Here is a 22,580-nt window from a genome sequence, read left to right as displayed (position 1 = left end):
TGCTTGCATGTTTAGGTACCGGAAGGCAGATGAGAGGGAGCCATTACTGGCTGCCATGCAGATCTTCCTACCAAGGATTCAGCAGCTCATTAGCCAGCTGCTTGCTGACGTGACCATCTTTTCTGTCCTCATCCAGAAACAGATCCTCAAGATTTTCCACGCTCTCGTACAGGTATGTGTGTCAGAATGTTATAAAAGCCAGGACCAGCAACCACAATATTGCCCAGTAGGCAATAGACACAGCCAGGTCTAATGGACCCTATGAGGTGTGAAGTCACAAAGACTCCGGGGAGGAAGCAGAATTAGTAATCAATATGAAACTACAGAATTCTAACTGGTGATAATGATGATGTTGGTGACAGCATTGACCTTCTTGTTGTCCTGCAGTACTCACTGCCTCTCCAGCTGATCAACAACACAGTGATGACTCAGTGGATGGAAATCCTCCGAGCCATAATGGACCGAGACGTCCCAGCTGTAAGACACACACAAATCATTTCATAGTACAAATATATCAGATAAAATGGAAAAGGGCCGAGGAATTAACAATGTGTACAACATATCACTCATGTTGTACACATTGTTAATTCCCCTTGAAGCAAACTAAGAAGTTTTGATATTGTGTTATTCTAGTCTCAGTCACTGTACTGTGGCTGTAAGCCTGCCATTGACTGCCTATTTTAGCCTATTTTCAGACCGCATTCTCCTTCCCTTCTATTTTGCAAGAACACCATGACTGCATCATGTGCTAAACTCCATCCAAGAAGATTATGGCCAGTGTTGTGGTATTTAGCATTTGCAGATTGCAACCAATTGAAGCTTTTCCTTTGTGTCATACGTGTAGGAGAAAGTACCATCTAGAGCAGATGTTTAGTTTGTCTATTCTGGGCCATTGTAGAAATATGAAGGTGCAATATAGTGACCGCCGTGAAGGTGGCCGTCTCCGTAAGTTGATATATATATGCAGGGGTGCACATAACTGGTACGCAGGTACGCATGCGTGAAAATAATCAACAATGTGTAATGCCACTTGTGTTAATTCGCGCCTTTGCTTCCTTGACCGATCTGATATTGATCGTGTCTTCACAACAGCATGTCATTTCTGTCTCGCGTTAACACTTCTTGGCTCTCCGTCTCGCGCGCCGCAGAGCTCCGACTCTATTTGAGGTTAGATACGTACTGGTTAAGAATTTGCTTGCTACAGTGCTTACGAGAATCCTGGGGTTCTTATTTTTCTCTATTAATGATGAGTAATAGGCTCTTTTGGCATTGCCAGATTTTGTCAGACTAACCAACATTCTTCTAAATTGGTGGAGCGCCATACGCTTTCAAACTTTCATGATTTATGTTTACTTTAGTTTGCGGATCTGAGGGTTATACCACAGAGCAAACCTCCTTTGTTTTATTGTCTTCTTTTTTCAACCCTGTATCACGAAAATTACGTTACCCCAGAACTAAAACGTAATTTGCATTTACATTTGACTGAAACGTATTTCTCCCCAGATTATGTCTGTATTTGACTTATTACAAATGTCATGATCTATGGAGAAAAAAGTGCAACTGTTATACAGTCTATGGTGCATCAGATGTTTAGCAGGTCAAAAGCTGCAAAAGGGATCTTGAGCGTGCACTAACCTACATGCAGCAGCCTAATGTAAACACGTAGACGCGCGTAAGGATCCCCCATTCTGTACGTGCGTCTCTCGTGTGACCTTCCACCTGATTACTTATGAGGTCACAAGAAAAGTTGTATGAATCAGTTTAGGTGTAAAAAAACTGTCACATAATTTTCATTGCATTGCTTTTGTGTCCTTGGGTGAGTGTAGCTTCAGGCTGCCCATTGGCGTCATCGAAGGTAGGCATGTCTCCCTGATCTAATCCCTGTTTTTTGGGGGGGTTTTTTCAACAGACGCGCCTTCGGGTGATTTTCACCTGAAGTTAGTGATATAGATAAACATATTTTCGGGTAGATATTACCATTACAGGGAGACTGTGCCTTCCCCGGACAAGGCTCACATGTTCCATGAACAGATGGACCGAAAAACATGTTTTAAATCATATTTTGTTAACGATTGCCAAATAATTTCCCCGTATTTTCAAGTTTACAGTATACCCGTTTTCTGGGGTAATCTTGGGAGAAATACGTTTTAGTCAAACGTAATTGAAAATTTAATTTTTGTTATGGGGGAACGTAATTTTCATGATACAGGATTGTCTTCTTCAAAGAGGCTATCAAGTCTAGTGTTGTTCTCAGTGAGCCTGTAGCACTATCGACAAGATGATCAATCTGAAGTTAGCACAGGAGTTCTGTTCTTTTGAGGACTGACTAAAGGTTGCACAGGAATCCTCTGTTATATTAAGACGTGGTATTAAATCAAATGCAGAAGGAATCGCTTCTTTAAATTTAGCTACAGCACTGCCAGTTAGACATCTGGTGTAGAAACTTTTGACTAACGGTGTACACTCCGGTAGTATAAACTCCAAAGATAATAAAAGAGGGTTCTGTGTTAAGAGTATTACATGTACTAATGCCAAATGCAAGAACAAGTATGAGGGTGTGGTTAAAACTGGAAGTGGGTTTCTATAAACTCAAAGACACAATTCAAACAATGAATACGCCCAAGACTTTTATGTTCCTCCCATCCACAAATCAATTCCACATTTTGGACACTACAGCTTTTTTAGGGCGATCCAGTAGAAACATTCCTTCCTTGACGTTACCTGTGCTCCGCTGGCTTTTAAGTTGCCCGTCTAAATTCATCCATGTTTGATATATTTACGCAAATAAAACTTTCTTGAAGTGAAAGAATTTGATGGATTTAGTATATGGTAAATAACAAGAAATGATATCATAACAATCCATAACTAAATATTGGCTGACGTAAAAAGGATTTTGTATAAATATGTATAGAAATGTTTTTGTTATGGTGGCAACAATATGCTGCCTCGATTACCTGTGTTAATTAATCAATTGTTATCTACGGCTGTGTTTTTCTGATATTTTGCTGGATTCACAAGTTCTAAAATCTGAACACATTGTTTGTTTTGTTAGGAAACTTTAGAGGTTGATGAGGATGACCGTCCTGAGCTTGCATGGTGGAAGTGTAAGAAGTGGGCATTACGCATCATCACAAGACTGTTTGAAAGGTGAGTCCAAAGCAGCTCTCGCATCACCAGCAGATTTGTCAGAGGGACATGACCAGCTATTCACAATGTGACAGTCAAACCAAAAAAAAAGGTATGCACATAAGTAAAATTGTACACCCTACACATTGATATCGTAATCTTCGTTCTACCTCACGCAGGCTTCGCCCTCTACTGGACTCTATGGGTACAGTGGGTTGAGCCCGATGAATGTACAACGTGCTACTACATAACATATTGACCCAACCACACTGATCCTGACCGGCTGAAGGTTAGTCGCCGCTGCCCACCTACTTCTTTATAACCATAGCGGAGAAGTAGGGGGCTCCAGCCAACCCAGGTAGTACGTAAAGCAGCTTTGTGGGCCATTGTGCAAAGGCGTCCACCCCTAGGGGCTGATTGACCTGCTGGGCCAGGGAGAACCTTAGCAGTCAGTGGGTCTTGCGTCAGTTGGCAAACTGATCCACTTCCCCTTTTCCAACCTAGGAATTTTGCCTTCAGATAAACAGGTGCTCTGAGGCCAACAACCACAGGCTCTCTGCCATCCGCAACAGGGCTGCAGATCAAATTCCGCCTTGCCTGTTGATGTAGGCCAGCATGGTGGGGTTGTCGCACTTACCAACACGTTCCTCCCTCATAACGGGGGCCTGAAGTGTTGAAGGATCAAGAAGCTTGCCTTATTCATACACTCTGTCACATTCATTGAATGTATTTAAACTCTAAATCTGTCCTTCTGTACACATTACATCTATTGCGTCTGTCCATCCTGGAGAGGGATCCTCCTCTGTTGCTCTCCTGAAGGTTTCTTCCCTTTTTTTCCCCCTGAAGGGTTATTTGGGAGTTTTTCCTGATCCGATGTGAGATTTTGGGGCAGGGATGTCTATGTGTACAGATTGTAAAGCACTCTGAGACAAATTTGTAATTTATGAAAATGGGCTATACAAATAAACTGAATTGAATTGAATTGAATTAAGCTCGAGGACGTCAATGTGTCTGGGCAACAAATCACCTTGGGGTGACTGTGATTCAGAAGGTCGAGCAAGTCGTCCCTCAATCAAAAGATTGACGGTTCCAAGCACAGCTTGGCATTCAAGAAGCTAAACCACCAGAGTTACCACTGATGCTTGCAACTGCAACAAACACAGCATGCCTGACGGTAAACTCCATCATCGTTGCTGCCCATGCAGTTACAAACTGCAAATGCAGGAGTGCTGTCCAAGTCTAGTCAGACTGGCCCGCAACCTGCACATGTGGACCATAACCTTCAGAACCTCCACCTGTTGGGGCTGCTTCCCTTTCAATTGATCATAAATCCCAACTTGGTTTGTTGTGAGATCGTTCTCTTGATAAAATAAGAGAAATGTCAGTCATGTCGCAGAGTGAGAGAGAGGACCCAAATGCCAACACGTCTTCCAAAGAAAGATTTAATTCTTAACTTACAGGTTACAGACGACTAAACAGTACGACAAACCAAACGGTATGAAGCCACACTGGGGAATGAGACGAACAGGGTTTAAATACACAGGGAGGTGGCGGTGATTGGACACTGGGGAACGAGACACAGGTGGACACAATGAAGGTGGGGCTAGCGATCACAAAGGGGGGAACAATCAGGACCAGGGCAGACGATCACAGGGACAGGAAATGCAGGTAAACAAATGTCACAAGGACTTCAAAATAAGACACAAAACAAGACAGAAACTCTGGATCATGACAAGAAAGATTCAGCAGACATCACACCACTGTATCCAATGCCTTTTTGTTTCTGGTGTGGATATGAGGTTCGTAAAAGCATCAACGGCTTGACTGTAAATACAGTAGCTGACATTGTGTCATTATTTGCCCGTCTTGTTATCCTGTGTGGAGATAGATGAAGGAGGAACAGACACATTTGTAGTCCCTCATTTAGACTGGATTCAGTTGTATTCATACCTGCAAACGTGTCACCTTTCGGTGAAATTCACCGTTTTGAAATCAGAATAGGTCATCCACGTGAATCGTGTAGATCCGAAGATTTTTGTTTTTTGGGGGGGGGGGGGAGCAACTGGCCCGCTGCCGTTGAGATTGCAGTGAGACGCGGAGGAAATGTGATGTGGTGCTCTACGCAATAAAACATCTTTGATGGGACGTGTCGAGTCTTGGCCAATCAGCATTAAGTGGCGGAGCTTAAGAGACCGTCTTCAGCTTTAAAAAATAAAAAAAAGATGCCAGAAGTGAAATGTTGAAGTACTTTGTCTACAATGCAGACAGTCTGTAAAGTTATGTAACTCTACGGTTGCTCATACTGAAGGAACTGTGTATCATCTGGTCTGATACAGATACAAGGCCACATAATCAATGATATGATGGCACCATGTAGTTTCATTAATATCTTGCTGTAGGCTAATACTAATATTACTGTCATTTGTTAAGTGTTGAAAAAGTTGGTAAAAAGTGAACCATACAGATGTTTTATTTATTACTATTATAGATAAAAATACCAGTCTCGTATTTATGGTATCATTTTTTTTTTATGGTATTGTATTGAATTCTGGTATCGGGTATCATGATATTTATGGCAGGTATCGTATTAAAGTTATAATATTAGTGTCGTGACAACCAGGTAGAGGCAGAACAGACTCAAAGAAAAGTCCTTAAGGACTGTTCAGGCCCAAAAAAAGAAGTTGGTTCATGAATGACTTTAACCATATTATATATCATGACAATGTATATTTGTTATTACTATTATTATAGGGCTTAGTCAGAGCGGAGGATTATTTGTTCTTAAACTGTTTATCACTATTTAGATTCATGGTCAGAACAATAAAATGATCGTAGTTGTAGTTCTAAAAGCTTTGAGGCTTCATCAAACAACGTGGATGTGGTGCAGTCACCTGCACCTGCAAGGTTTTGTACTGTTCAACTGAACCAGTCCCACAGCTGAGCACAGATCATGCCCACTACCACAGTGTTCATCAAAGTTGCTACAGCGGGTGAGGTGTGCTTTATGACAACTTCATGGCAATTATAGCGTTTATGAATGGACACAGTGCTTTGCCACGAGCTGTGGCTGTTTATATGAGCATCATCGTCTCTGCGACTTGCCTCCTTGACTTGAGGTGCGGCAGGGATGGCCAGTAGGTTGGATTGTTTTGAGAATGTACATCCATGAAACGTCATATTCGTTTCGTGCTGAATTCAATTCAGAGTTATGACTGTGCCCTGCCACAGTCGTCATCACAAGCTGGCGAGTGGGCTCCCGACAATGTTCCAGTCACGTTGAGATTATCATCATCTGAAGACGACCGGAGAGAGTCAGTGGCGGAGCGGGGACTTGCACAGCTTCAGTCTCTAGCTCTGTCTTGCTGTCATTACAGAAAAGCATCACAGCAAAGCGTCAAAAGTTATCTAACCACTCCTGTCATCGAGTCTTGGCAGCGCTCTGCTGGCCAGGCAGGCTGGTGACTGATTAACACCCCTCTTTGGCTGGCTGTAGGTATCTCATTTTATGCAAAAAGTGTAGCATTTAGGTTTTGTGAATTTGGCAAGGTAGCTTGCTAGCTAACTGGTGGACAGCTGGCTAGTTAGCTATCTTGCTTATTCCATCATGCTTCACTGGTGACAGAAAATAAGCCGAGCAGTGGCCTGTGTGTGCTAGGTCTAACAGTCCCTGCACCTCACTCCCTGTTGCTCTTGAGAAGGACAAGCTATATTACTACCTTGTCTTAGGTATTATGGATTTGGCAAAGTAGAAAATAAGCCGAGCAGTGGCCTGGTTGCCAGCGGCAGTGCTCGGTCTTACAGTCTCTTCACCTCTGGAGAAGGAGAAGCTATATTACTACCTCGTCAGCTATCCAGTCATCCGTAACCGTTACCAGCTCAACACAACACTTTACGGCTACAATGACATGGTTGTCACCATTTCAACGAACAACCATAGCCATTATCTTTTGTACTAGTCTAAAAATCACGTAAACCAGTTCAATGTCATTTCAACTCCTGTTATATTTCGACAGGATTACCCATAGTCCAGCAAGGGCTAAGCCTGTGTGAGTTTGTACAACATCCTTTCCATTTAGCAGTGGCTAAAAAACTGAATGACACATTCAGGGGAAGGGAGTTGAATTGTGATGCGAGGCCCAGTAACGAATCAAGGATGTTACCAGTGTACACAGGTGATAAAATGCAGTGATTAAATCCCTGTTGTCACAACATGCTTGTCTCTGAATTTACAGGTATGGAAGCCCTGGCAATGTGACAAAGGAGTACTATGAGTTTGCAGACTTTTTCCTGAAGATATATGCAATGGGCATACAGCAGGTAAGCGTGTGCCAGTGAGACTTGAAGACAATTTGCAAACATTGCCAAGTCTGATAGTTAGTTATATTACTGGAAGTTTGATCTTGGTATAACAATATAACTGTAGGCCTATTATTATGGTATGAGTGGTCCTCTATCTATTACTAATTCAAAATTACAATGCCATGTTGGGATATAGGCTCCTCATTCTTAAAATGTTAATATGATATGATATTATAATATGGTCCATATCCTTACTTTTCACTGCTAACTTGATCTATGTCTGGTCTGCAATGTTGGGCAAGTTTGTCCAATGGGTTACTTTTTACTTCTCCTCATCATCAATCAATCATTTTTACTGTTCTTATTACTTGGAGTCAGCGGTAATTAGTTACGTTATATTAATGTTTACATCCTCGGCACGGTCACACGTACAACACAAGATATTTGCCTGATGCGATGCAAAGACGCATACTCACCTGCTGTGATGGACTTTCGACTGATGACTTTTACTGTAAGTGCCTAAGCTTAAGGCAAATATTAAGCTATTCTCAATGTATTTAAAGTACTCAGTTGTCCTTTTATTGAAGTCATAATGTTTTATTTTGCATTTAAAATACCATTTTCTGTCCTATTTGAGGTCATATTTGAGTTCACATATTATGCAAAATGCGATTTTATCCTGTGTCCCTGATGTGTCTGCAGACCCCCAAAATGTCAAAAGATTTGTCTCTCCTTCTGAGCTTTTACGCCATCTTAAGATAAGCATCCCATTGAGCAAATTTTAGTTTAAAAGATGTTTAAAACATGACTGCAGGTCACTGGAGAAAAGACATTCAAAATTGCTTCAAATGTGAATGTTTTTTCACTATTTGAAGGCGTTAATTGAACATTGACATTTACACCATTATTTACGTAGATTTGTTCAAGAAGATTTGAATCCCTTATATAAGAATATACACTTTTATTAATCCCCAAGGGGAAATTAGTTCTCTGCATTTAACCCATCCTTAGTTATTAAGGAGCAGTGGGCTGCGGTGAAGCGCCCGGGAAGCAACTGGGGGTTCAGTGCCTTGCTCAAGGACACTTCGACTTGGGGAGAGCGGGGATCGAACCCACAACCCTGCGGTTGCAGGACGGCCCTCTTACCCCACTGAGCTAAAGCCTCCCCTAAAAAATATACTCTTTACTTTGGAGAGTCAACATATTACAGTAATGTGTTTCGGAGAAACACTTTACTGCCCCACTTTGCTGTTCTACATGTTAATAATTACAGCTGCACACAAACCTCGAAATGGTCTGATGTCAGCTGACTGTGAGATTGGGATTTGTCCACACTTTCATACACAGCCATACTGAACATCTGTGTATTTTTAAGTACAATAGTTTGCAACATTTTCCAGTTTTGGATTCATGCTCATCTCAACAGTTCTTTCAGACAGACACAACACTTAAATCCTTGATTTGATGGGGTCTTTATTTCGTAGCCCTTCAAATATAACCTCTGCACTGTCAAGGAAAGCTTCCTGTATTTTCTATCTTATACGTTTCCATCATTCAGTAATACGTGCAAGCCTTCTATAGCCTGATTTTGGAGATACACAGTTTCTTAACCCTTGTCATTTTGGGTCATTTTGACCCGAATCAATATTACACCCTCCCCCCGCCTTTGGGTCATTTTGACCCGATTCAATGTTTCACCCTCCTGTTACCTTTATATTTACTAACATATTTTACCCTTTGGGTTCAATTTGACTCCAGCAATTAAAACCTCCAGAAAATTATTATAATTAATATTGTTTTCCAAGTTTAAGTGTGAGGCACTTTATGTTTGTTTGTTGACTACCGAAAGAACACCGACATTAAACATTGAATGGGGTCAAATTAATCCTAAAGCGGGGGGAGGGTGTAATATTGATTCGGGTCAAAATGACCCTAAGGCAACACAAGGGTTAAATGTGCTACTCTACTCTATTTTAACAACGCATATCCAAACTGTCTCTTCCAAATTTTTTCTCAAATTGGGCTGAAAAGTACAGCTGGATTTTCATGTCATGTCACATGTGGGCAGTGTGTTGTCCTCTTTGCCAGAAGTTTCTTGATGTAATATTTCACAAAGAAGTGGCAAATTTCAATATTTTTATATATTATTGGATTTCTCATGTGTCACTGAAAAAAAATCCTGGTATGCCTATGCTGGCATGCATCATAAATTGCCTACCCCTGGTTTTATATTTTTATGATTATGTTGTTCATGCTTGGTTTTGGTTTCTTCGTTTTCTCTTTTGTCATGTGTTGTCCAGGTCCTGCTGAAGGTATTGGACCAGCACCGACAAAAGCAGTACGTTACTCCTCGTGTCCTGCAGCAGTGCCTCAACTACCTCAATCAGGGCATATCACACTCACTGACCTGGAAACAGATGAAGCCACATATGCAGGTAGGACAGTCATAAAGGAATGTGATTGACACTATTCAGTGTATTTATTGTATTTAGTTGAACGTTAAATAACTTTTTATTGTAATAAATGTATTAAATTGCATTTAAAATGCCATTTTCTGTTGTATTTGAGGTAACATTTAAGCATATCTTAAAGGTCACATCAAAATACAGTGTCCGAAAAGTAAAGTCTGCAAAAATAAGAGCATCATTATCTTCCCTCCACATGTCATACAAGGGTAGTAGTCTGACATATCCTGCTTATGGGGTGGAGCAGTAGAACCACCCCCAGCTGAGCACACTAATTGTTTTGTTGTTTTCTGCCAACAACCAACAGAAAAGTCTTTATGTACTTACATCAGCTGAGGATGTGAAGACCTAGTCGGTTAACTTATAAAGTACAGACATGCTGAAAGGGGAGGCTAAAACCCATATTCACTACATTCTAATTTAAAGCATGTTTTGGTACACACTCTATTATAAATGTTATATATTTTATATTTATAATTATTATAAATTGTTGGACCATTTACTTAAATTAAGTAGACCTGAATAGTACTATGAGTAAGTATACAAAAACTTTCCAAAAATATCCTTGTTTTTTCAAGTTTCTTAGAAGCATATATTAATTACATTTGTATTTTAATTACACTTTTTAACAGTATGTTGAGTCGTAAAATGCAAGAGAATGTTCATAAATGCACTTCAAGTAAACGCATTAGGAATAAATATAAATATTTTTAATGCAATCAAGAACACTTCCCGAAAGAGCCAGTAAACTAAGGACCGTCATGCTGCAATAAATACATGCAATCTAATATGCTGAATCTTCATGCTTCTTATATGAAAGAAAGGACACAAGGGATTTATTTATTTATTTGGTTAGCTCTTGAGTTAGTACCTCTAATTAATTAGAAATGTGAGCAATTTAAAATCTGATAAAGAGAGTTAGAATCTTTTATACACATACACTACCGTTCAAAAGTTTGGGGTCACATAGAAATGTCTTTATTTTTCAAAGAAAAGCACTGTTTTTTCAATAAAGATAACATTAATCAAAAATATACACTATACATTGTTAATGTGATAAATGACTATTCTAGGTGGAAACGTCTTGTTTCTAATGAAATATCTCCATAGGTGTATAGAGGCCCATTTCCATCAACTATCACTCAAGTGTTCTAATGGTACATTGTGTTTGCTAATCGCCTTAGAAGACTAATATCTGATTAGAAAACCCTTGTGCAATTATGTTAGCACAGCTGAAAACAGTTATGCTGTTGATATAAGCTATACAACTGGCCTTCCTTTGAGCTTGAAATTTGAAGAACAAAATTAATACTTCAAATATTAATCGTTATTTCTAACCTTGTCAATGTCTTGACTATATTTTCTATTCAATTTTCAATTCATTTGATAAATAAAAGTGAGTTTTCATGGAAGACACGAAATTGTCTGGATGACCCCAAACTTTTGAACGGTTGTGTACGTTTATTGAAAGTGGGGTTTGGATCATGTTCGGGCTCATTGGTGTTCCTAGCGATTGTTAATAATTATTGTTAATTTTGTACACATGACATCTATTGTATTTCTATCCATCCCAAGAGTGGGATCCTCCTCTGTTTCTCTCTCGAAGGTTTCTTCCTTTTTTTGGGAGGTTTTTCCTGATCCATTGTGAGGTCCTGTGACATAGGATGTCGTATGTGTACTGATTGTAAATCCCTCTGAGGCTAATTTGTGAATTTGGGCTATACAAAATCAATTTAATTTAATGTAATTCTTTATGTGTCAAATCAATCTATGTGTGCATTTGCTCATGAGTTCATTGCAATTATAGTCGTCAAATTCTTCCCAGACCTCATCAAACTTGTAATGTCTTCAGGTTCTGAAAGTTGGAGATCATAGGGATGCAACATTTCTTCTATCACTTGTGGCACATGTCTTTCCTTGTTAAATATCATATTTTTTTCTTGTTATCTATCATTTCTTACAGACCATTTGCCAGGAAGTCATCTTCCCACTGATGTGTTACAAAGATGAGGATGAGAAGCTTTGGCAGGAAGACCCTTATGAGTACATCCGCATGAAGTTCAGTGAGTACCCTCCCAATAATCTCTAAACTCGCTCAACCAAGAAATCATGATGCCAAATCTGCTTGCAAGTATCATTGGTAATGCTGCGTTCACACCAAAAGCATTGCGTAGATTCCATGCACAGTAAATGTACAGACGCGGTTGATTGCGATTGACGCAAATTTCCACCGGGTGGCGCGAAAAATTTGCCTCAAGTTGAAATTCGCCCGACACCGAGCTGGAAAGCCAATCAGTGTTACGATGCTCCACCGTTGGTGAAACAAACTGGCTGCTGCTGCTCTAATGGCGCTGGAAGCGACGTAGTCTGTGAAATTCACCGAGCTGTGTGAGCCTTCGGGTGATGTTATGAACCCGAACAAGAGGGCGTTAGATGTTTTGATGTTTGTGGGATGTCCACAACAAGTATAAAGCAGAAATGGTGGTGAGTTCGTTTTTTTGTGAGTCACTGTTTTGTCTGTTGCAGACCTCTATGATGACCAAGCCCTACCAGCTACTGCTGCCCAGAGCGTCCTCTGTAAAGCTGCTCGCAAGAGGAAGGAGGTGAGGAGGAGCATCTTATTACAATAGCGGTCAATACCAACAACAGATGTACTTTAAATCAATCTTATAGCAGCCAATTACATTGCGCAAGTAGGAGCGATAGATGTGTTTGGCTGTGGTCAAACACCATGGCAACATGCAGAACATTTTCAATTTAGTTTGACATTTTACATCAAGCTTTAATTTCTTCATCCTTTACTACATGTAAGCTTCCTGTTTTTCTCTTCGCAGGTTCTTCCTCAGATGATGGAGTTCTGCCACCAGATACTGGTGGACCCATCTGCTGACCCTCGTAAGAAAGACGGAGCACTGCACTGCATCGGAGCTCTGGCTGAGCTTTTACTGAAGGTACGCCCCCCCAGCCTCTCTCCCCCCCTTGGAAAGTGAATGGTTATTTTAGTCATTTTGCTGTTTCGTGTTTAAATAATCTGTGGGCTATGTTTTGTGTATGCATTTCTCATTCTACAGAAGCGGATGTACAGGGAGCAGATGGAACTGATGCTGCAAAACTATGTCTTCCCTTTACTCAATTCTCCTACGGGTTACCTGCGAGCCAGGGTGAGTGTATGTATATGTATATGTGTGTATGTATGTGTATATGTATAAATATATATATATTAGGGCTGTGAAACGATTAAAATTTTTAATCGGGTTAATCACAGGTTTTTGTGGATTAATCATGATTAATCACATATTACCGATATTCTCGGTATATTTTGTGAGAACATAGAGATTTATGACAAAAGACGGATATATACATGTATACATTCTTCTATACAATGGTGCTGCAACTCAGCAGTTATTTAGCAGTTTTCTTCCATATGGAACATTAATACATTTTCATCTTAAACAGAATGTTTAACCCTCCTGTTACCTTTCGGGTCAATTTGACCCCATTCAATGTTTAATGTCGGTGTTCTTTGGGGTCAATTTGACCCCAGGCTGTTTTTCACTGTGTCAAACATAAGAAATATCAACTTTTTTATTTATTTAACCCTTGTGTTGCCTTCGGGTCAATTTGACCCGATTCAATGTTTCACCCTCCTGTCGCCTTCGGGTCAATATGACCCGATTCAATGTTTAACCCTCCTGTTACCTTTATATTTACTAACATATTTTACCCTTGAGGTCAATATGACCCCAGCTATTAAAATCTCCAGAAAAGTATTAGAATTAATATTGTTTTCCAAGTTTAAGTGTGAGGTACTTTATGTTTGTTTGTTAACCCCCGAAAGAACACCGACATTAAACATTGAATCGGGTCAAATTGACCCGAAGGCGACAGGAGGGTTAAATATTGAATCGGGTCAAAATGACCCGAAGGCAACACAAGGGTTAAAGGGCTATTTAGGTAGTCAACAAACAAACATAAAGTACCTCACACTTAAACTTGGGAAGCAATATTAATTCTAATAATTTTCTGGAGGTTTTAATTGCTGGGGTCAAATTGACCCCGAGGCTTAAAATATGTGAGTAAATGTAAAGGTAACAGGAGGGTTAAACAGAACATTTTTTCTTGTTTGTCAACCATTAACTCCACCATGATACAATCTAAAGGCCTCTAGTCTTCCTCTAGCAGCTGTTGAGGCAAACTGACTGTGTGGGTTTTCTTCATGAACTGGGCCGTGATGAAAGGGATGGCGGGGACACCGCTGCAAAGCTGAAACCTCACCGGCCCGGACAGGTGGACAGATTGACAAGTGACTTTTTTTTTGCTCGGTCCCGATGCGCGCACACGGAGCTCTGGCGCGCGAGACGGAGATCGATAAGTGTTAACGCAACGCGAAGAGACAGAAATGACATGCTGCTGTGGAGATACGATCAACAACAGACGTTTAGTTTAATAAAAGAACAAAGACGTGCTCTAGAGAACATGTCAGGGGGCGGGCCAATCTTTTTAATGTCATGCGATCTACTGACACTACGCCGCGATCGACTGGCAGGTCGCGATCGATGTGTTGAGACCCCTGATCTACAGGAAGTAAAAGTCGTAACAAGGTTTCCGTAGGTGAACCTGCGGAAGGATCATTACCGATGAACAGACCGTCTGCATGAGAGCGGACATAGTTCAGATTGAAGTGGTGTATTGGAAGCTCATTTTGCAAGTGACTTTTTTTTCGTCCCGACGACCAACAACAGACGGATTGGAAGCTCATTCTGCGCATGCGTTAAATGCGTAAAAAAAAAAAACTAGTTAAACCTGTAATTGAATTAACTGAGTTAACGCGTTATTTTTCACAGCACTAATATATATATATATGTGTGTATTTATATATGTGTGTATATATACGTGTGTATATATATATGTATATATGTATGTGTGTGTATATTTATATCTATATGTATGTGTATATACAGGACTGTCTCAGAAAATTAGAATATTGTGATAAAGTTCTTTATTTTCTGTAATGCAATTAAAAAAACAAAAATGTCATGCATTCTGGATTCATTACAAATCAACTGAAATATTGCAAGCCTTTTATTCTTTTAATATTGCTGATTATGGCTTACAGCTTAAGAAAACTCAAATATCCTATTTCTAAATATTAGAATATCATGAAAAAGTATACTAGTAGGGTATTAAACAAATCACTTGAATCGTCTAATTAACTCGAAACACCTGGAAACACATTTTCAAATGTTTGATTTTGTTTTGCTGTTATAAATCTTTTTTTTAACTTGGTCTGAGGAAATATTCAAATTTTATGAGATAGGATTTTAGAGTTTTCTTAAGCTGTAAGCCATAATCAGCAATATTAAAAGAATAAAAGGCTTGCAATATTTCAGTTGATTTGTAATGAATCCAGAATGCATGACATTTTTGTTTTTTTAATTGCATTACAGAAAATAAAGAACTTTATCACAATATTCTAATTTTCTGAGACAGTCCTGTATATATATATATGTGGATATATACATATGTGTATGTACTGTATATATGTGTGTATATATGTATATATATATATGTATATATCTGTGTGTATATATCTGTGTGTATGTATATCAAATAAAACTACCAAATGTGTGCCAATTTACTAAAACTACAGTTGTAGTATGGCATCAATAAACATTTTCAGCCATATCAATTAGCTACAAGTCATGTAAAATGCACTGACAATATGTGTGTGTGTGTGTATTTATATATATATATATATATACACGCACATATACACATTTTCAGTGCAAGGAAAAGACACCAGTGCATAAGCCTTTGATTTGGCTTCTGAAATGAGTGGAGAAAGGTTATGGGGTTATGATCAGTTTATACCACTAAAGGTCTTGCTCCACGACTGAGTTAAACTTCTTTGAAAAGAAACTTCCTGAGCAGTCAACACCACTTCCATTATCCTGCATTATTCACATTATACAGCCCCAGCTCTCAGCAACAGTTCGATTTTTTAAAATTAACACCTTTTTGGATGTGTTTTTTTTATTTTTATCTACCATTGTTCTGATGTCAATCATGTTTCATATGTCATTTTCTGGTATTTATTCTTTGTAATTTGTTTTGTTTTTGTTTAGACTGTATTGTTATCGTTTGGAGATTTTGGTGGCAAATGTGTTTCCCTACTGGGTATTAATAAAGTTTTTAATGTAATCTAAAAACACTGGATGGACTGAGATGAAAAAATGTATGGTGTTTTGCTATGTTTGGGCAGTCGTGCTGGGTCCTCCACTGCTTCAGCCCACTGCGTTTCCATGATGAGCTGGTGCTCAGGAATGCCGTTGAGTTGGTGAAACAGAATCTGATAGACGACAAAGAGATGCCTGTCAAGGTCGAAGCTGCAATGGCTCTACAGACACTCGTCAGCAACCAAGAACAAGGTGGGTTGAGGGATTTGTTATTTTACAGTAATTGGTAATACTTAACCACTTCAATCAGCTGATACTGCTATATAATTCAGTATTAGAAAAGAGTTCAAAGGTTGATGGAAACCACTAGCAGGTTTCGTACGGTCATGGTAAACCTGGCAAAGTCATGGAATTTTAAAATGGTTATTTTCAGGCCTGAAAAAATCCTTGAAAAAAATGTAATCACAAAACTTTTGGAAAAGTCATTGAAATGTATTATGTACACGCACCGTAACTAAAAAGTTCAGTGGCCATAGCAACAGTAGCTCAGGGATAATCTATTATCAGGTATACACAGAGCGTTCACAAAATGTTTGGTCATTTGGTTAGTCATGGAAATCCATTGGTCAAAATCGTATGAACCCTGACTAGATGAATAGGGCTAATGCAAAAAGTGCAAATATGAACATGAAATCAATGTACTCATTTTGTAGAGGCAAACTTTTTTAAAATTAATTTACCACTTTTTGTATAAAATTACATTTCATGCTCTTTTTTGTGCTTTTGTGAAGCCAAGCTGTACATCAGGCCGTACATTCGGCCGGTCATGCAGGAGCTGCTGCATGTGGTAAAAGAGACGGAGAATGATGACCTGACGAACGTTATTCAGAAGATGATCTGCGAGTACAACCAGGAAGTGGCTGCTATTGCTGTGGACATGACGCAAAACCTGGTAGGGAACACAACACACAATTGTTGGCATTTGTTGCGCAATTGTCAAGCTCTTGTGATTAATCTACTGGCTACAATTCAAGAAATTTCTTAAATAGACGAGTGATTTGTCCAAAAGTTAATCGATCAGTTGTAGACCCACATTTTTTTATCCTAGACAGTCTAATTTGAATGTACTATCCTGAATTTTACATCAGTATGCCATTGACAAAATAATGGCTGAGAAGTCAATAATTCGTACAATTTTATGCCAAGTTGCATCTAGAATGTGTTTGTCTAACTTAATCAACTCCCATTTGATTGTGGAGGTTATGTTTTTGCGCTTGAATTGGTCTCATGCCTTGTTGTACTCAGAGTTGTCTTGGTCCGGGGCTCAGTTATTTAGAGCTGTTCAAATTTTCTCTCATTGCTGATTTGGGATAATTTTTACAGACTATTGCCTGATTCCACCTTTACTGTGATTCCTCTGAGTCTATATGCATGCACTGCTACAGTGACGTAATATCCCCAAATACATTTTGGGCTGCCATGGAAAAAGAGGGGGAAGAAAGTTACAGATATAATTTCTGAGTTCGAGAAAAGCAATGAAAATGCAGGGCAGACATAGGCTACTTATATATGACAAGGACATGCTGATGCACATTCAACCTTCGCTGGACCCTTTAACAAATCAGCCGTCACTCTGTTCTTCACTGTTAATTTGAGTCTTCTTGTCCTAAAAACAAAATGCATTTCATCGCTGACCTAGGTGTGTATGTCCCCCTCCCCCAGTCTTGTGGCAGTTTGTTTGTTGTTAAAAAATGCAATCTATTGATTTGGTGTATATTGTTTTGGTGGACAAACAAATGAAATGCATCCACACCTAACAATCGGCGCTAATGATCTACGGTAAGTGGGAAGAGAAATGGATGGGTCCAACAAAAACAAGAAAAAGAAGTCTTCCTGATCAGCGCAACAAAAGAAATCTACAATTAGTGCTGCTCAGCACGAAACCCTTGTGAGGATTTCTTCTTGCAAAGCCTTCTTTTAACTTGGGTATTGATTGCTGTGGTCTCTGGTTTAGGTATTGATTGCTGTGGTCTCTGGTTTAGGTATTGATTGCCATGGTCTCTGGTTTGGGTATTGATTGCCGTGGTCTCTGGTTTGGGTATTGATTGCTGTGGTCTCTGGTTTGAGTATTGAATGCTGTGGTCTCTTGTTCGTCAAATGTTTGATAAAATGAGCCAATCTTACATTGAGTTTCTGTAATTCCCTGTGTTTCTGCTCTGAAGTTCTTTCTTTCTTTTTAATTCTGCCACCTTCCTCCATGTATCGTATGCCTTCCAGTCTACTTTAAAAGGTGTGTTTTTCTCTTGGTTTTCTGGACATGGTTGCATGTCTTTTTCATGCCTGTTCCTTTTTCTTCAAACATGTCTTAAGCTGGTGTAGTTATTTTAGACGAAAGCTTCCGTTGACTGGGAAGCCCATTTCTGCCCAATTTGTACCATGAACTCCTTTTCCTTTTCTGTGATGTACTTTTATTATTCGAAAAAGGATTTTAGGATCAGTGTTCCCGTCTGATTTCTCCTAACTGACTGTCCCCATCTCTAAATTATTTGTCTTTCTCACATTATAGAAAACTTGGTCCAAACTTTGTTATCATTATAAATAATCTCGGAACAATGTTTTCCGAAAGTTCCCTGAAAGCTGTTTCGGAACGTTCTTTGAGCGTTTTCAGAGCATTCTCAGAACGTTGTTCTCTCGGAGCGTTGTATGCCTTAATGTTTTTAGAATGTTACATCCCTTACATTATTGGAATGTTATAGCCCCTTTGTTCTTGGAACGTTGTTTTTTCAACATCCTCAAAACGCAGTGGCGTGCCGTGGGCCTGGGGCCTGAGCCTTCAGTGAGGTCCTACACAGTCCCACCCGAATTAATCCACCTCTTATTACTATCATTATGATGCCATGGCTCTAGACACTATACATTTAGACAGAAACGCAGTATAACCAGGCGTTGCGTCACCTTGAAATTGACATTTTTATTCAGAGAATTGCAGGGGAAGAGTACAATACAGTACAGTTCAACTGATAGGCAAGAACATAGTGGAGTGCAACAGAGTTATATTAATATTCTTCTTCTATCCATTTCTGGTCCACAAACTTTGAGCTTTAAGTCCAACTTTTACAGTATGTTCACTAAACAGCGCATTGTCGCACCCAAAGCAGTTACACCGTGATGATGAAGATGAAAGTTCCTGTTTACCCAAAAACATGACACAATTAATGAGTATTTTCAATATTTCCCTATTGTTCTTCACCTTTTCATTGTGCAGCTCCGCTGCCCTGCGCGCTTGTTCGTTGATCTGTAGATCCGCTCGGGTGTCCCCAAAAGTTTTCAAGTGCCCAGCCGTACTTTGGTGTCTCGTTGCTGCCTTGGTTAGACAACTCAAGTTTGCAAAGCCAGTGTTGCTCCAAACACTAAATCGATCACTTGCAAATAATAGGCATTCCCAGCAGTAAATGTTTTATTGCTATAGTTCTCAGAATGCTATCTCTTAACGTTCCCCATAATGTTGTTTTCATAATTTATTGTGAAAACAACATGTTGTGGATACACCTGACTCTAACAACATTCTTGGAATGTTGCATTCCTAACTTTCGCCGAAACGTTTTTCTCAAAGGTTCTACAAAGGATTCTGATACTGGGCACTTCGCAGATGATGGAAATCAGGATCTGGATGCGGTGAATTAAGTTTAACTATTTAACGGCAAGAAGTTTAAATAAACAGACACGGCTCGTGATCGCATCTCCGATCCGACCTGAGCCCCACAGTCTACTCCCCTTTTAAACACTGGAGAGCAGGTCTGCGCGACCAGGGTTTTTCCTGGGTCAAAATGGGTCTTCGGTGCTCCCAAAAAAATTGTTGGCGCGCTGTGCGCGCACGGTCTATGTTACCATGTCACCGTAATTAGCAGACATCTATGTATTTTTTGCCCCCAGAAATAATGATGGCTATGCTTGAGGAAATCATTTTGCTTCCACTTTAGATTAAAATAGATAGGCTAGACGGGCTGCAACTAACTATTATTTTGATAATCGAATAATCTGTTAATTATTTTTTCGATTAATCGGATAAAAATACTGTAATTTTCAACACTTTATTCAAAACAGGGTTCGTACGGTCATGGAAAACCTGGGAAAGTCATGGAATTTTTAAATGGCTATTTCCAGGCCTCGAAAAGTAATTGAAAAAAATAAAATCCCAAAATGTTTGGAAAAGTAATGCAAATGTGTTATATCAGTCGCGCGCAATTCCAGGATGCTTTATTTTCATTGGTTGCTGGATTAAATCTTACCCAGATACAACAGATACGTTCTTTTCTGATTGGCTACTGTGTAGCCCATTTCTTTTTTTTGATTGGCTGATAAGTGGCACCTCACAGCAGAACTCCAGGGAGCGCTTGATTCCTCCATGGTGAGGGCAGCGCGGCTCATGTTGGCGCGCTGCGGCACATTAAAACATTAAATAGCCGAGAGTCGTTTCTCAGCGTGAGAAATACGATGTGTGGCGGGAGTGCGTGACTAAAGACCGAAATAAGTGACTGTCACTCTCAATGCGTGACACTTGAGAGCCCTGATAACATCACCCGTAGGCGCACACAGCTCCGTGAATGTCACTCCGATGACTTGAATGACTTCTGCATCCAGCGCCACGAGAGCAGCAGCAGCCAATTAGATTCATCAACAACGGAGCAGCTCAGCGCTGATTGGCTCTCACAACGCAGGGTTCCGTCTGTCCTCTCCCTCCGCTCCGCTCAGCTCTTGTTTTTCCTGCGCCGCTCTGCGCTCAACTCAACTTTTTTTATACTCCGCGACTTATTGAGCGCCGTAATAATCGCGCGACACAACGAATCGATAATGAAATTCGTTGCCAACTATTTTAATAATCGATTTTATCGATTCGTTGTTGCAGCCCTATAGGCTAGTCCAGGTGTATTTGTGCACGTCGGGCCGTTGTTGAGTGAGTGATCAGCAGATGGCCGCTCTGTCCATTCGCGCACCTCACAGTTGCGTATTGATCAGACAAGAAGACACGCTTATCAACTCGATTACTATTGATCAAAACAGAACGAGGGTTCGGCTGTAGCCTACTTGAAACATACTATTGAGAACATATTCGCTGACATGCATGTGATGAACACAGTTTTTTTTGTTTTTTTACATCGCAGACTTTTTTTTGCCTTAGGCGCTCGGGATTTGTCATAGGCGTTCGGGAAAACGGCTTAGGCGCCCGCCCACATTTTCTCTATGCAGGAAAAACCCTGGCGACACAGGGACCGGAACAAGAGACCGGATGTTTACCTGCACAGACTTTTATATTAGTTTCCAACAGCCAATCACTATTCTCAAAGATTATTTCTTTCATATTCAGATTGGGGATGCTTTCCGGTTGGCTTGGCTAATACAACAACAACATGGAGATGTTAAACGTCACTGTGGCAGCTGTCTCCAATTTGGCCTCGGCTGTTAATCAGTCAACTGCCTGATAAAAGCTCTCAGTGGAGAGTGGAGAGTAGGAAGAGTGAGAAGAGGCGCAGACTTGCGGTCTGCTATGTGGTGGGAAATAAAATATGTTATTGAACGGAACCTCGTTGGTGTCTGGTAATCCTTGGAGCTTTTGGGTAACGGCCTTGGAGCCCACGGGTAACGGCCCGGAAACTGTTACAGTCACGTTGCTGCGACGTCGCACTTCCAGCCAGCTAACTAAATGGTTCCTTCACAATAAAAGTCTAGTATCTTACTTTCCGGATAAAAGTAACGTCACAGGCTTCAACCGGCTTCAACATTCAAATACTAGAATAACATTCATTCTCATGTGACATACGTATAAACATTAACTCTTGCAATTAACATTAATCATTTTCATAGAGAAAACAGTCTTTCCCTTATGCTTCATAATATGTGTGTGTGTGTGACCACTGTGTGTGTGTGTATGATCACTGTGTGTGTGTGTATGACCACTGTGTGTGTGTGTGACCACTGTATGAGTGTACGTGTGTGTGAACACTGTGTGTCTGACCATTGTATGTGTGTGTTTGACAGGCGGAGATTTTCACTCGGGTCCTTCAGAGTGAGGAGTACGAGGAGAACGAGGACAAGACTGTCATGGCCCTGGGCATCCTAAGCACCATTGACACCATCCTTACAGTCATGGAGGATCACAAGGAGGTCTCGCACACTCACAGCCAACACAAATATCATACATGCTGTTATGCTATTGTTTGATACTATATATTTGTTCATTCTACCTCTCAGATCACTCAGCAGTTAGAGGGGATCTGTTTGCAGGTGATTGGTCTGGTCTTGCAGAAACCCATCATAGGTATGGCAGGTGTGTGCAGGGGCAGTCCAGGGTTTTGATATGAACACACTCACTTTCTACATTTTACTGCTCTCAGATCATCCTAAAAATGTGGAAGGTTTGGTCATCACAGGTTTACTAAATGAAATTCTGCTGCATCTGTGCGCTCATGAAATACTCATTCTGTCTGTTTATTTGATACGGGGCAGTGCACATTAA

General features: G+C 40.1%; 1 protein-coding gene across 3 annotated transcripts in view; it reads left to right on the top strand.

Moving 5' to 3' along the window:
• The window catches only part of ipo8 (importin 8), a 79,541-nt gene that overhangs the window by 45,765 nt on the left and 11,196 nt on the right, over positions 1–22,580 (top strand). For 2 of the 3 annotated variants that reach the window (XM_056424774.1, XM_056424776.1), the window contains 13 exons: positions 16–172; positions 388–477; positions 3,053–3,147; positions 7,359–7,443; positions 9,726–9,860; positions 11,854–11,953; positions 12,417–12,493; positions 12,725–12,841; positions 12,962–13,051; positions 16,153–16,318; positions 16,858–17,018; positions 22,103–22,228; positions 22,316–22,391. In XM_056424774.1, the coding sequence (XP_056280749.1) occupies positions 16–172; positions 388–477; positions 3,053–3,147; positions 7,359–7,443; positions 9,726–9,860; positions 11,854–11,953; positions 12,417–12,493; positions 12,725–12,841; positions 12,962–13,051; positions 16,153–16,318; positions 16,858–17,018; positions 22,103–22,228; positions 22,316–22,391 (1,475 nt within the window). The remainder of the gene's footprint in view (positions 1–15; positions 173–387; positions 478–3,052; positions 3,148–7,358; positions 7,444–9,725; positions 9,861–11,853; positions 11,954–12,416; positions 12,494–12,724; positions 12,842–12,961; positions 13,052–16,152; positions 16,319–16,857; positions 17,019–22,102; positions 22,229–22,315; positions 22,392–22,580) is intronic. The other variant, XM_056424775.1, reaches the window with a different exon arrangement.

This window comes from Pseudoliparis swirei, chromosome 10, assembly GCF_029220125.1.
Source record: "Pseudoliparis swirei isolate HS2019 ecotype Mariana Trench chromosome 10, NWPU_hadal_v1, whole genome shotgun sequence".
NCBI classification, from domain to species: Eukaryota; Metazoa; Chordata; class Actinopteri; order Perciformes; family Liparidae; genus Pseudoliparis; species Pseudoliparis swirei.
The sequence above is the reverse complement of the archived record's forward strand: the minus strand, read 5'-3'. Positions and strand labels throughout refer to the sequence as shown.